General features: G+C 56.9%; 1 protein-coding gene across 1 annotated transcript in view; it reads left to right on the forward strand.

The window, feature by feature from the left end:
* Positions 1-12,145, forward strand: part of LOC128844484 (maestro heat-like repeat-containing protein family member 1) — a 35,500-nt gene extending 23,355 nt beyond the window's left edge. Inside the window, exons 25-36 of the mRNA XM_054042248.1 lie at positions 358-506; positions 1,798-1,954; positions 2,044-2,210; positions 2,902-3,033; positions 3,178-3,292; positions 3,638-3,793; positions 3,977-4,159; positions 4,517-4,669; positions 5,514-5,648; positions 5,919-5,988; positions 9,385-9,527; positions 11,951-12,145. Coding sequence (XP_053898223.1) covers positions 358-506; positions 1,798-1,954; positions 2,044-2,210; positions 2,902-3,033; positions 3,178-3,292; positions 3,638-3,793; positions 3,977-4,159; positions 4,517-4,669; positions 5,514-5,648; positions 5,919-5,988; positions 9,385-9,527; positions 11,951-12,145 — 1,755 coding nt within the window. The remainder of the gene's footprint in view (positions 1-357; positions 507-1,797; positions 1,955-2,043; positions 2,211-2,901; positions 3,034-3,177; positions 3,293-3,637; positions 3,794-3,976; positions 4,160-4,516; positions 4,670-5,513; positions 5,649-5,918; positions 5,989-9,384; positions 9,528-11,950) is intronic.
* Positions 12,146-12,520: the final 375 nt, after the last annotated feature.

Here is a 12,520-nt window from a genome sequence, read left to right on the forward strand (position 1 = left end):
ACGTACAGGATGGAAATGCATCCCAGACGCTTAGACCCCACTCTGGTGCTGAAGCAGCCCAGGCATGTTGTCACAAGGGGAGGTACAGCCGGGATATCCGGGGGGTGGGGTGTCACTGGGCAGCGGGATTGGGACCCTTAGTTCTATGGTGCTGGATCACGGGTGGGGGTTTCAAGGTACCGAACCCAGAACCCCCCTCGGCTCAGTCACTCGCTAGGAGAGTTTATCCATGGCCTCCGCCGGGCCATGTGACCGTTGCCTTGTTTCTGAGCCTGCCCAGTTCCTCCTGGCCCTTGCCTGCCACCCACCCACAGCGGGGGTAGGGTCTCAGCCCCTGCTTTGCCTCCGCAAGTGCAGGATCTCCAGGCGGCTCTTTCCTACACACTGAGCCCACCCCGGGGGGGGCAGCTGGGTGAGGGGACGAGAGACATTCTCCACCTACTGGCCAGACAACACACCAAGACCGCGGTCAGCATCCTCCTGAAGATGCCCTGGCCTTACAAACGGTGAGCGCCAGCCCCAGGGAAAGGATAGAACACCCCACTCCGGCCTCCACGCCCGCCCTTAATGGGATCACTCCACAGCACCATGGTTACATGCAGCACAGCCCCTCCCCTTGCACACAGGCCCCCAGGGAACAACCCTGCCCCGGCATAGCCTCCCTGTCCCTTGGAGGGCTCCGTGTGCTCTGGGACCCCCGGCTCAGGGCTCCCCCAGCTGAGCTATTCCTAACACAGCTGTCACCCTCCCACACTTTGTTCTGTGCACTGCTAACCAGTCCCCCCATCCCGGTTCGGCTGTGCAATGGCTTGGCTGGCTGGAGGCCAGAACAGTCTTCCAGCCCCCACTCCCCCGGTCACTACACAAACCAGGAGAGACCCCATGTGAGCAGGGTCACCTCCTCTGTCAGCATGGCCCCCCGCTCCCGGCAGGGAATCCCTCCAGGCTGAGGCAGGAGAGGGGCCAACCTAATTGCATTGTCCCCACAGACCCCCCTACACTGAGCATGTCCCCGCAGGGGCACCCCCTCCCCCCAGCTGGGAAATGCCCTCTCCCCCCTGGAATCCCAGCCTGGTATCTTCCCCATCACCGCACGCTTTTAGACGTCTCATCCCACCCCTAGAGGCTGGTCTTCTCTGATTCACCAGCCTGCCAGGTTCCCCTGGGCCAGCAGCGCCTTCCCTGAATCCTGCCCAGAGCCGACAAGCACAGAGCCCATTTTACAGCCTTCTCCAAACCCTGCACCCCAGAGCCAAGGCGTGGCCAGAACTGTAGCCTTGTTCCTCCTGAAACCCCCACACTCTGCCCCATGGAGAAGGAGCTCCTGCTCTCTTGGCCGCAGCTCCCACTCTGTGCCCCCCCCCACCCCCAGTTCAGGAGATCCAGCCCAGCACCTAGCCCTTGCCCCTCCCAAGGGTGGGCACCTCCTCACACCAGCCTCCACCCCTGAGCCCAGAGTCATTGCTTTCCCCCATGGGGGCTCTAACCCCAGCCCCTCTGGTTCCCATCAGGAGAAGGCAGCAAGGGAGGGAGGGGGCCCCCAAGCTGGGAGAAGTGAGTCTGGCCACGTTCAACCCATCCCTTTCTGTGACACAGCGCCCCCTGGCAGTGCCTGGGCAGGAGGGTATGAACCCCTTAGGACTGGACAGTGCCTGAAGGGCCTTGAGGTCAGCCACCAGCAGGCTCAACCTGCTGCTTCTGGCCCGTCACCCCTCGGAGGGCATCATCCCTGGTGTGTACCAACTGGGCCCGTCCTCTGTGTGAATTCCTTACCTGCCGTCCCTCTGTCCGTCACAGCCCCGCCAAGGCCATCTGGAGATTCCTAGGTGCAGACCCCATGCTGACCAGGGAGGTACTGCACATCCTGCTGGACGACAGCCCAGAGAAAGGCCGGGCTAACCCTGGGCAGACCCAGGACAGGAGCTGCCCCCAGCCAGCCCGGCTGCCCCCGGCGGTAAGTTCCCATCGCTGGCATTCAGCCCTCTTTCCCGGCTGCATTCTGCGCAGGGCCACGGTCTTCTGACTGTATCTTTTCCCTTCCAGACCACATGCGGCCTGTGGGAGCTGATCGGGGCTTTGGGGCAAGCGGACACGCTGGAGGGACGCGAGGACGACCTGTTCGCCTCTTGCTTCCTCGCCATCGCCTGCCCCCCGGCACGGCACCTCTTGGGAGCCCAGCAGGACTTGCCCAGTGACACCAGTCCACGCAGGTAATGTGTGGGGCCAATGGATCCCAGCACCCACACAGTGTCTGGGCTAGCCCATAGGAGGGGGAAGCTTCCTTCTTGGACCTTCATTGTCCAGGGACCCCCGACACCTTCGGGGGACTGAGGGTTCAGATCAGCCAGGCTTCTCGTGCTTAGGAGCGGGCAGAACTGCCCCCGGATACTCAGGGAGCCAGAGAGCTCCTCAGAGTGGGCAGCTCTGCAGGGTGATGAGGGAGCTGAGCCGGGGGCGGGGGGAGGGGGAGCAGAGCTGGGGAGCAGGGCAGAGCTGGCTGCTGTCTCTATTTACTGTCTACTTTGAAGGCTTTGGGACAGGCCCGGCCTGTCACTGAGCCACTTCACCCCTTTTCTGCAGTGGGCTCTGGGGGGCAGGACTCAGGGCAGCAGGGCATTCAGGGGGCCACTGCATGTACTTTTCTCCCCAGGGTCAGTTTCCTGGGCGGGGCGGGGCGGGGAGGGGCAATTTTCACATCTTTGGAGGAGAGCGAAGGTCACATCTGCAGACACTCCCCCCTGCCCCCACAGTTGCGGGGGGAGAACCAAAGGCAGAAGTGAGGCAGCTTCTAGGCTCACCCTGATCCCTTCAGTGCTGCAGCAAGGGAGTCCTGCCCGCCCCCACCCCGCCCAGAGAGCAGGAATCCCCGCATCACCATCTCCTGCCTCCTTCTCTTCCCAGCATGGCCGTGCAGGCCCTGGCGCGGGTGCTGTGCCTCAGGGGCAGTCAGCCAGCTGTGGAGCTAATGGACCAGGAGCGAGGCTGGCAGCTGCTGGAGGAGGCTCAGCCCGAGGGGTTCACTCTCCTTAGCAGGTGAGGACAGAGGCTGGAGGAGTCACGTTCTCGCTCTGGAGCCCAGTGGGGCAGAGATGGGAGGGGGTGGCCGGGACCGGGCCGGATTCCGGCATGTGCAGGGTTGTCATGCACACGTCAACACGAGCTCTTGTTCTCTCCCAGGGCCATAGTGACCCACCCAAATCTGGCCCTGAAGAGCATCCCAAAGCTTCTCCTTCCCAGCCTCCAGGCCAGCCAGGAGGGCGAACGCATGGCCTGCACCGCCCTGTTCGCAGAGGTGAGCCTGGAAGACCAGGGGGGAGGGTTAGCCAGGCCCAGAAGCTGATGGAACAGGGGGCCAATAGCTGGTCAGCCAATGAGAGATGGTCCCGGTGGTGTATTGCTTGTAAATTAATCCCTCTGCTGGGGGCTCTGTGGTGGGATTTGGGAGCACCCCACTGGAAGCAGAGGGAGCGTTCTGCCCTGCACATGTCACTTCTCTTAAGCTCAGCTGAAGCCAGCCCCTCGTGAACAGCAGTCGGTATGGATCTATGTCACCTCCTGGCCCCTGATCATACTCCCTTCCCCTTGCTCCTCCTGGCCTCGCCCAGCCCTCTCTGACAGCTCCTTTCAGTCCCTTTAGTTCCTCGGCAGCCCCCTGCTGATGGAGAATGAGCCCAAGGCAATGCGGAAGCAGGTTGTGAAGGCCATGCTGCAGCGGACAGAGGACAGCAACATCCACGTTCGAGGCAGAGCGCTGCACGGCCTCAGGAACGCAGTGACCGAGTTCCCAGACAAGGTGGGTCTGGAATGGCAGGAGACTAGGCAGAGAGGGCTGGGTAGGAAGCGCCTGGTTCCCCTTCTCCCCAGCCTGTGGCTCCTATGGAGCAGACTAGGCTGTAGGCTGACTTGCCCGGACTCTGGTTACACTCAGGCTGACAGAGCGTTGCTCACCGAGCGGCGTCCAACCCCTTCTCTGCAGGTCAGGAAAAAGCGAGACAAGATCCTGGAGAGCTTTGTCCGCGCCGTGTGCGAATGCTGCGACCCCCGCACCGTTCTGGAAGCCATGGAAGGGCTCTGCTGGATGCTGCGGGACCCCAAGGCGCCTGTGAAGGCTCAAGTCGCCGTCCCACTGGCCCTGCAGGCGAGAACGTTCTTTGAGGATGTAAGTACCAAGCAGGGCAGGCCCCATGGCGCTATAGGGCACCCCACAGGGGAAGGTGCTCAGGACCTGCCTTCCCGTGGAGGGGGCTCAGTGTCCGATGCAGGCACATTTCTGGATTTGTGGGGCAGCTCAGCTCCTCTGCTAGGGAAGGCAGGGATGCAATCATTCTTGGGCCCTGGGCCCACAATTGTTCAGCAGCCCTGGGGCCCAGCAGGAAGGAGGGGAGTTTGCAGAGAATTGTCCTGTCGTTTGAACTAGCTGAAACCTCTCCGGGCTCCGCAGCTGCCAGGCTGATTCCCAAAGCATGTGAGGGCCTGAGCCTGTCCCCTCTAACCACCCTGCGCCCCCTGTCTGCAGGAGACCAGCGGCCTGAGGCGGGCCTCCATGGAGCTCTTTGGCCACCTCAGCAAATTTGTTTCCAAGAAGTCATCCCTCTTTGGGGCTGAGGTGGAGAAGAGCATGGGGACGCTGCTCATCCACCTACAGGACGGGGACCCCCAGGTGGCCCAGGTGAGTGCAGCTGAGGGCTCATAGGGGCAGGGATGGCTGGGGGCATTCTAACAACATGGCAAGGGTGGTGCAAACTCCCCCCTCCAAGCCCCAGATCTCCTCAGTGCTGCCCTGTGGCACCCAGGACCCCCACTAATCCAGCCCTCCCCCACCCCACACAGAGCTCTGCCAGCCCTCAGAGTGTAGCTGTGGGGTAGATCTGTGGGGTTTCCTTCTCCTCCTCCATTCCCCACAGGCACCTCCAGCCTCCCTGCCCAGCCAGCCTCTCCGCAGCTGTGGCTCCATTTTACAGCCTGCCCTGTTTAGCGGCCAGGTCCAGGTCTATCTCTGGCCCCTAGCAAGTGACCTAACCCAAGCAGGGCCACAGGGAAGGGCAGGTCGCTGAGGCCGACTGGGTCTCCATTGCTGCTGCCCTGCCCTCACTTGTGTGCTAGCTCCTGTCTGGGAATGACCAGCCTCCTGCAGCAATCCCACCACCACCCCCGCCCCAGCCGAGTAGTAGCCCCCAATAGTGCCTGGGATTGAGGGGAGGCCAAGTACCTTGGTCACTGGGCAGTGCTGTTAACCACCCAACAGGGACCCACAGGGAATGGCCCCTTCCCTGCTCCAGGAGTGTCCCTCCCCGGCCCCAGCACTCGGGCCTGGCTCCCCTCAACCCAGCCAAGCTGGAGATGGGGGCTGTGGGGGCCTGAGGAACAACCGTCAGGCCAGAGGAGGTTCTGCAAAGAGGTGGCTCCTTGCTGCTCCAACACAGCGGAGTCTCCCCAAGCCACACAGAGCCTGTGAGTTGGCAGCCCGTTGCGCTCAGGGACTCACCCAGCTCCCTTCTCGCCCTCTCCGGCAGGCATGCAGGGTGGCATTGCTGCACTGCGCACCCTTCCTCAGCTACCAGCCCCTGCGCACGCTCATGCAGAGCCAGCTAGCTGAGGGGGTGGCCCCCGCCATCCCCGCCTTCCTGAGGGAAGCCTGCAGGACCCTGGTGAGTGAGCTCTGGGGTGTGGGCCCTGCAGGACAGCGAGGTGGGAGGACCTAAGCACACAGGGAGCTTCCCTGCTCCAGGGAGCCCCCTGACTCAGCCGCATCCCCTGCCCTTGAGGATGGCTCCCCTACAAGTCAGCTCTCTCCCATGGGAGGAGTCAAGGGGGAGAGGGCTCTGACAGCCAGGGGTTCCTCACCTCCCTAGCAGGCAGCTCCCCTCAGCCTGGGGAGGATGTGTGGCTTGGGACTAACTGGGTTCTTGGCTTCCCAGCTCCAGGACTGCCCAGGGAGGCTGAGCAAGAAGGCTGCCCTGAGAGCAGCAGCTGCCCAGCAGCTGATAGGTAAGAAAAGAGCTGGAGCTCTACTTCCTATTATCCCTCCCTGCCCCATGAGTCCGGGGCCCAGCGCCACATGCACACTCCTAACAGGGGGGAGGGGCTGGCCTCCTCTGCCCACACACAAACACACCCCACTCCCCCCCCACCCCTTCCCATCTCCCTGGGACAAAGGGGGAACCAAGACTCCCTGCAGCCAGATGTGGGAGGCCTCTGTGGCCAGAGGGTCTCCTCTGTCCTGGCCCTGGGCAAGCCCGGCACCTGCAGCAGGAGCAGGCCCGAGGGAGAGATCCTGCCTCCCAAAGGTCTCACCCTGGTTCCCCCGCACCCCACCCCCCTCCCGCACGAGGCACTGGCCCCAGCCAGATCCCCCTGCAGCCTGTACAGGGAGGGCAGAGATTCACAGGAAGCCCCAGCCCTGCCCACCCCAGCTACCACCAGCCATGCAGGCAAAGAGCCAGGGCAGCAACTCTGCCACGCTGTGCTTCACGCCAACTCCCAGTGGGGCTTGTGTGCACAACACCTCTCCTGGCCTTTGTGGGGCACGAGGCCAAAGGCAAAATGATCCCAATAATCTTGGGGACTGACTCTCCACCCAGCTCCTTCCCCTCCTCTGCCCGGATGGATTGGGGGTGGGGGCATCTTGAAAGACAGAAATACAAGCGGTGGCTTGTGCCCTGCATGCTGTTAAATAACCAGGCCTGCCTGCCTCCCCTAGGATACATGATGGACAATTGAAGCCAGAGAAGAGCAGGAGGCTCGGACCACCCGCCCTGCTGTGAGTCACGGCTGAGGGGTATTGCTGTGCTGGGAGGAGGGGCGGGGGGAAATCGGGGCAGGGTTTTAGGGGCAGGGGTCAGCAGCCACATCGCACGGTGGCTGGGAGCCAGAACCCAGTTGGAGTGACCTGCAGAGCGTAGGAGCAGGGAGAAAACCCTCAGGGCTAGTTCTGGGGTATCTTCTCCCCGGCTATAGTTTGAAACTCCCTGCCCCGTGGGGTGTTCCCATCCTGGCCCAGGCAGAAGCCATGGCTGGTCAGCAGGGTCTGGGAGTCAGAAGTGAGTTATTCCTGGCAGGCAGGGGGCAGTGGCAAGCAGAGAGGGGGTGGACTCCACAAGAGGGAGGGAAACAACCTCCTATGGGAGACCCAGCCGCTGGAGGAGACTTTTCCCCCTAATCCCCCACCAGCTGCGGGGCCGCCGGCAGGGACTCTGAGCAGCCCCGGCCCAGGGCGAGGCCGGGGGTTCCTCTGAGCCTCATTTGGTGCTAACTCTGCAGAACCCAGCCTGGATTGCTGCCTGCCCCCTGCAAGTGGCAGCTCCAAGAGCCCCTGCACGCACGGAGCAGCTGACACCACCCCAACCCCCCACCCCACCCCACCCCAGCCCAGCTATGTTTATGGGGATACGAAATTCTAGCTCTGAGCCTCCCTGCCTTCAACAGCTGATCATGCCCCAAAGGGCTGCACCAGAGCTGAGGAAACAGAGCCAGGTGCTGAGGAAACACATCCCAGGGCTGGAGTGTGCAGTCCAACCCCTCCCCCGCATCACGGGCATTCGTTCTGTCAGAGGCTGACCCTGCCAGCTGCTCACTAGGCAGAACCCAGCCAGGTGCTGAGCAGGCTCTCCTAGGCCTGGTGCTTAAATACCTGGAGAGGCTGCAGTCAGCCCAAGAAGGGTGGGCAGGGGGTGGCGTAGAGTCGCAGGCTGAACTGCAGGCCGCAAGCAGACCCAGCGTCACTTCTCACAGCCCCAATCCACTGAGCAAGAGAGGAATAAGGCTGCTGCAGCCAGAATTTCCTTCACTCCGGGGTCTGGCTGCAGTGCCTGGGCTCGCCCAACATGTGACCCTGGCTGTCAGAAAACTCCCCAGCTCCCTTTAACGCGCGACTCTCCTGCCCCTTCCCCTCCGAGGACAAATTGCGGGGGGCCAGCTCTTGCTTAGGGAGAGGGAGTTTGAGCTCTTTACATTGGCTTTGTAGTGAAGCGAGCTCCTAACCAGCAAAGCCACTAATAATAGCAAGAGCCAAGAGTTTATTTGAGCTGAACAAGTTCTTTAAAAGATGCAGGATGGGGAGTAAACAGAAGCCTAAATTACAGCAGGTAGCATGTAAACGGGAAAGTAGAAGTGCTAAGATGGCTTGTGAAGAGCAAATAACTGAAGGGCTATAGACAAACACTAAAAAAACACTTTAAGGAGATCAGAGGCCTGTGAAAGAAGGGGTGGATTCAAGAGAGCAATTAAAGATGACAAGGACATTGCTGAGAAGCTAATATTTGTGTGTGTGCATCTTCTGCCTTTATCACACAGGCTGTTGGAGAGAGATCTGTCCCAGACCGGTTCTCTTCTAGTACTAGAGGTACCATCGGGGCTTGAGATAGCAGCAGAGGCGGTCCCAGACCAAGCTGATAATTTACAAAGTAACTCCCCCAAGCACTTCTTTGAGCTGGATGGGTTTTGCCCCTGTAGGACCTCCCCGAGAGGAGATTTGACCAATCAGGGGGAGTTCCGGGGCGGGGTGACCTGTCGGAAGTGGGTCATGTAACCCCTCTAACAACTCCTTCCACCTCCCTCTACCAATCAGGAGGAAGGCCCTATTGTCAATCAAACCCTAACCCCACCCCTTGACCCCTTAAAACCTGCCCATCTGCCACAGAAGTCCTGCCCCATGGGGGTATTAATTCCGCGGTCAAGGCGGCCACATGACTGGACGCAAGGTGTGCCATGTGACCCCTCTAAGAACTCCTCCAACTGCCCTCTACCAATCAGGATAGGTTTCTCCCCCATAGCTCCGCCCCGAGAGGAGATTTGACCAATCAGAGAGAGTTCTGGGACTGGGTGACCTGTCCAGAAGTGGGTCATGTGATCCCTCTAACAACTCCTCCCACCTCCCTCTACCAATCAGGAGTGTTTTCAGCTGTTGCGGCCCACCCCGAGAGGAGATTTGACCAACCGGGAGGAATTTGGGGGCGGTGAGCCCGTCCAGGAGTGGTTCGTGTGACTCCTCTAAGAACGCCTCCCATTTCCCTCTACCAATCACAATGAGTTTCGGCTGCATAGGACCGCCCCGAGAGCATATGTGACCAAAATAGGGCAGGTTATGGGACAGGGTGAACTGCCCAGAAGAGGGTCGTGTGACCCCTCTAAGAACTCTTCCCAGTGCCCTCTGACAATCAGAGCGCAGCACCATCACCCCATAACACCCAGCGCCAGGCAGAAGAGGTAATCTTTTACCAAGAACGCGTGTTTTAGAAATCATGGAAACATGGACTCCTTCACCACCCCGTGAGAACTTCGGACTTAGTTTTACTCCCGAGCACCTTTGGACTTGTGTGGAGAAAACGCTACATCAGCAACAGTTCCGACGGGGGCCCTTTGACTCAACCGTTGATGGATACGCAGGAACCCGACCCGAAACCCAAGCCTTCGTGAGGCACCCCGATGAGTGTGACGGCCTCTCGTTGTCCACCCCCCTAGAGGTGGAAGGCGATCATGGCTTGGAGGAGTCACCGGCGGAAAAGGTGAACGGAAAAGACTTCGCTCAGGTAAAGGAATGATTAAGAAGTGATGGTTGAGGATGGGGTGTAATGGGGTTAGGAACCGACCCGGGATTACGTAAATCTAAAAACAAGCAGTGGGGGTGCTTACACTGTTTCTTTTCTGAAAAATCTCTCAACAGCTCGACGATGCCTTTCTACAGGCATTTGAGAATTTACACATTGGAAGAATGAACCAGCTCAGACTCCCTTATGGTAGGGGTTATGGCGTCCATTTTTACAGGTGGCTGTAAAAAGTTGTGTTAAACCAGGCCATTAATAAAACTTATTTAAATGTGTCAATATGAATGTGTCCCTCTCCATACTTGTGTTAGTAAAAGACAGTACCAGTAACAGTCATGTCTACACAGATGGCTCTGTTAAAGAAAATATATTATACCCCCGGGGAAGTTGGGAGCTTCGGCGGGGTGAACCCTCTTTTTCAAGTGATCAAAAGGCATAGTAAAACTTTAAATAGAAGACAGGTAAGTGCTTGGCTTTGAAACCAGGATGCTTACACTTTACACAAACCGGCTTGAATACATTTTAAAAGAAACAAGACCATTGTTTCAGATGTGGATGCGCAATGGCAGGCAGATTTGGTGGATATGCATCGGTTCTCCAAACACAACAGTGGCTTTAAGTACATCTTAACAGTGATAGATATTCTATCCAAATATGCCTTGGCCTGAGGCCTAAAAGACAAGACGAGTGGTGAGGTATCCAAGGCCTTTAAAGCTATTTTCAGCGAAGGTCGCGTGGCTCAAAAATTACAAAGCGATCGGGGGAAAGAATTTTTAAACCAACCTATAAGCAGATTGTTAAAGTGGCACGGAATTCACCATTTTGTTACTAATAATGAAGTCAAAGCACGGGTTGTGGAGCAATTTAACACAACTTTTAAAACTAGGATGTGGAGATATTTTACAGCCCATTACACTTTGCGCTACATTGACGTGTTACCTGATTTTATAAAGAGTTACAACCAGAGCTTTCACAGAACTATACATACCAAACCCCCTGATGTTAATCCTTCAAATTCTCTGAAGGTATGGAAAACGGTTTACGGAGATGGTTTTAAAATAAAACCAGTTGTTGCCCCTTTTAGAAAAGGCGACCACGTAAGACTATCTAAAACCAAAGGAGCTTTTGAAAAAGGTTATGAACAGACGTTTACCGATGAGATATTCATAATGGATGAAGCTGTAACCAGGGGCCAGAGACCTGTATACCGATTAAAAGATTATGAGGGTGAGACAGTCACTGGATCTTTTTACCCTGAAGAATTACAAAAAGTAAACCCCAAACGAGACAGGATTTACAGGATTGAAAAAGTTCTAGCGGAGAAAGGAAAAGGGAAAAAAAAGCAGCTACTGGTGAAATGGTTGGGGTGGCCTGATAAGTTTAACAGCTGGGTGGAAGCTTCTCAACTCTGTGACATTTAGATACGAACAAAAACGATTCCTCCTGCAAAGACAGAGAGAGAAATGAGCGATGGCAGGTTTTACATTGCTTTGCCCAGCAATGCCAGCTCTGCAGTTTTTCCCCAAAACACCAGCTCGAACTTTACAATATGGCTAATTAAGCCCTTGGATCTCCTGGGTACCTGGGAGGTGGGGTTAGTGGAAATACAATACCCGCACAGCTGCAATACTATCAACCAAGACACCCCTTTCGAAATCACCTTTGGAGATATGACGTGGAATTTCATCCTACAACGAGGTTATTACTTGACCACACCCAAATTACTGGATCATACGCACAGCCCACCATCTACAGGAACTATTACAAAGCCCAGGCTGGATATGCCCTTCCTGGATATCCTGGGGCCCACGTGATGTACAGAGCTGGTGTGGGTAGAATATTTCGTAGCCTCTTTCGAAAAGCCATATCGCTTTTGAGGAGGGGGGCTAGAGATTATTAAACCCCACGTAAAAACCACCGCTCAGAACATAGATAAAGACGTGGTAGGTCATGTCTCCCGTGCTTTTCTGGAGAAGGTGGGGAATACAGTTTCACAGGCAGGATCGGGGCTGATGTACATTGAAAGGAGGACGAGAAAGAGAAATGCGTCATACCCGCGACGCACAGGTCCCCCGAAACCCTTTAAAAGAAGGGCTTTGACACGCAGGGCTGGCCATAAGCGAAAGTCCAAGAGGAAGCCTGGGTGAAAGAGGAGACACTCTCTGCCTGGTAAAAGAGAGATATTTTAATCATGGCTTTTGTTCACTGCGGGTCTGAAGAGTGCTCCAAATCCGAACTAGACTTGTTCCAAATAGCCCCTGCGCAGACCAGCATCGAAATAAGCATCTACATCGAGGTGCTGCCTCAATGGGCTGTTTACGGAGTCTGCCCCCATTGACTTTTTTATAGCAGGAAATGGCATAGATTATATGGATTTAAACAACACACTGCTGTACCTGTGTTGCAAGATTATAAAAGGAGACAGAACTGAACTTGCCAAGGACGCCGTGGTGGGCCTGGTGAATTACCCCATGGCCTCTATTTTCAGTCAGTTGGATGTCACGCTGGGAGACCGCCTCGTAAGCCAAAGCAACAACTGTTACCCTTACAGGGCCTTTATAGAATCGGTGCTTAATTACAGTGACGACACCCTCGCCACGTAATTTTCCGCCAGCCTATTTTACAAAGACACTGCTGGACAACATGAAGAAATGGAGTTGGATGGCGGGAATCTAGGGTTTGTGAGGCGTGCAAAGCTGACGGCCCAGAGCAGAATGGTAGAGCTGCTGGGTCATCTACACAGCGACCTGTTTTTCCAAGAAAAACTTTTGTTGAACAGAGTGGATGTGAAAATTAAACTGACGCGCAGTAAAGATGCTTTCTGTTTAATGGGCAGTGCGTCTGAATGCTTTAAACTGCGCATTGTATCAGCATCCCTTTTTGTGAAGAAAGTACAGGTGGCCCCGAGTATCCATCTGGGGCACGCGGAGGCCCTGCTTACCGCTAATGCTAAATTCCCTGTGGACCATGTGGGAATG

Source organism: Malaclemys terrapin, chromosome 10, assembly GCF_027887155.1.
Source record: "Malaclemys terrapin pileata isolate rMalTer1 chromosome 10, rMalTer1.hap1, whole genome shotgun sequence".
Taxonomy (NCBI): Eukaryota; Metazoa; Chordata; order Testudines; family Emydidae; genus Malaclemys; species Malaclemys terrapin.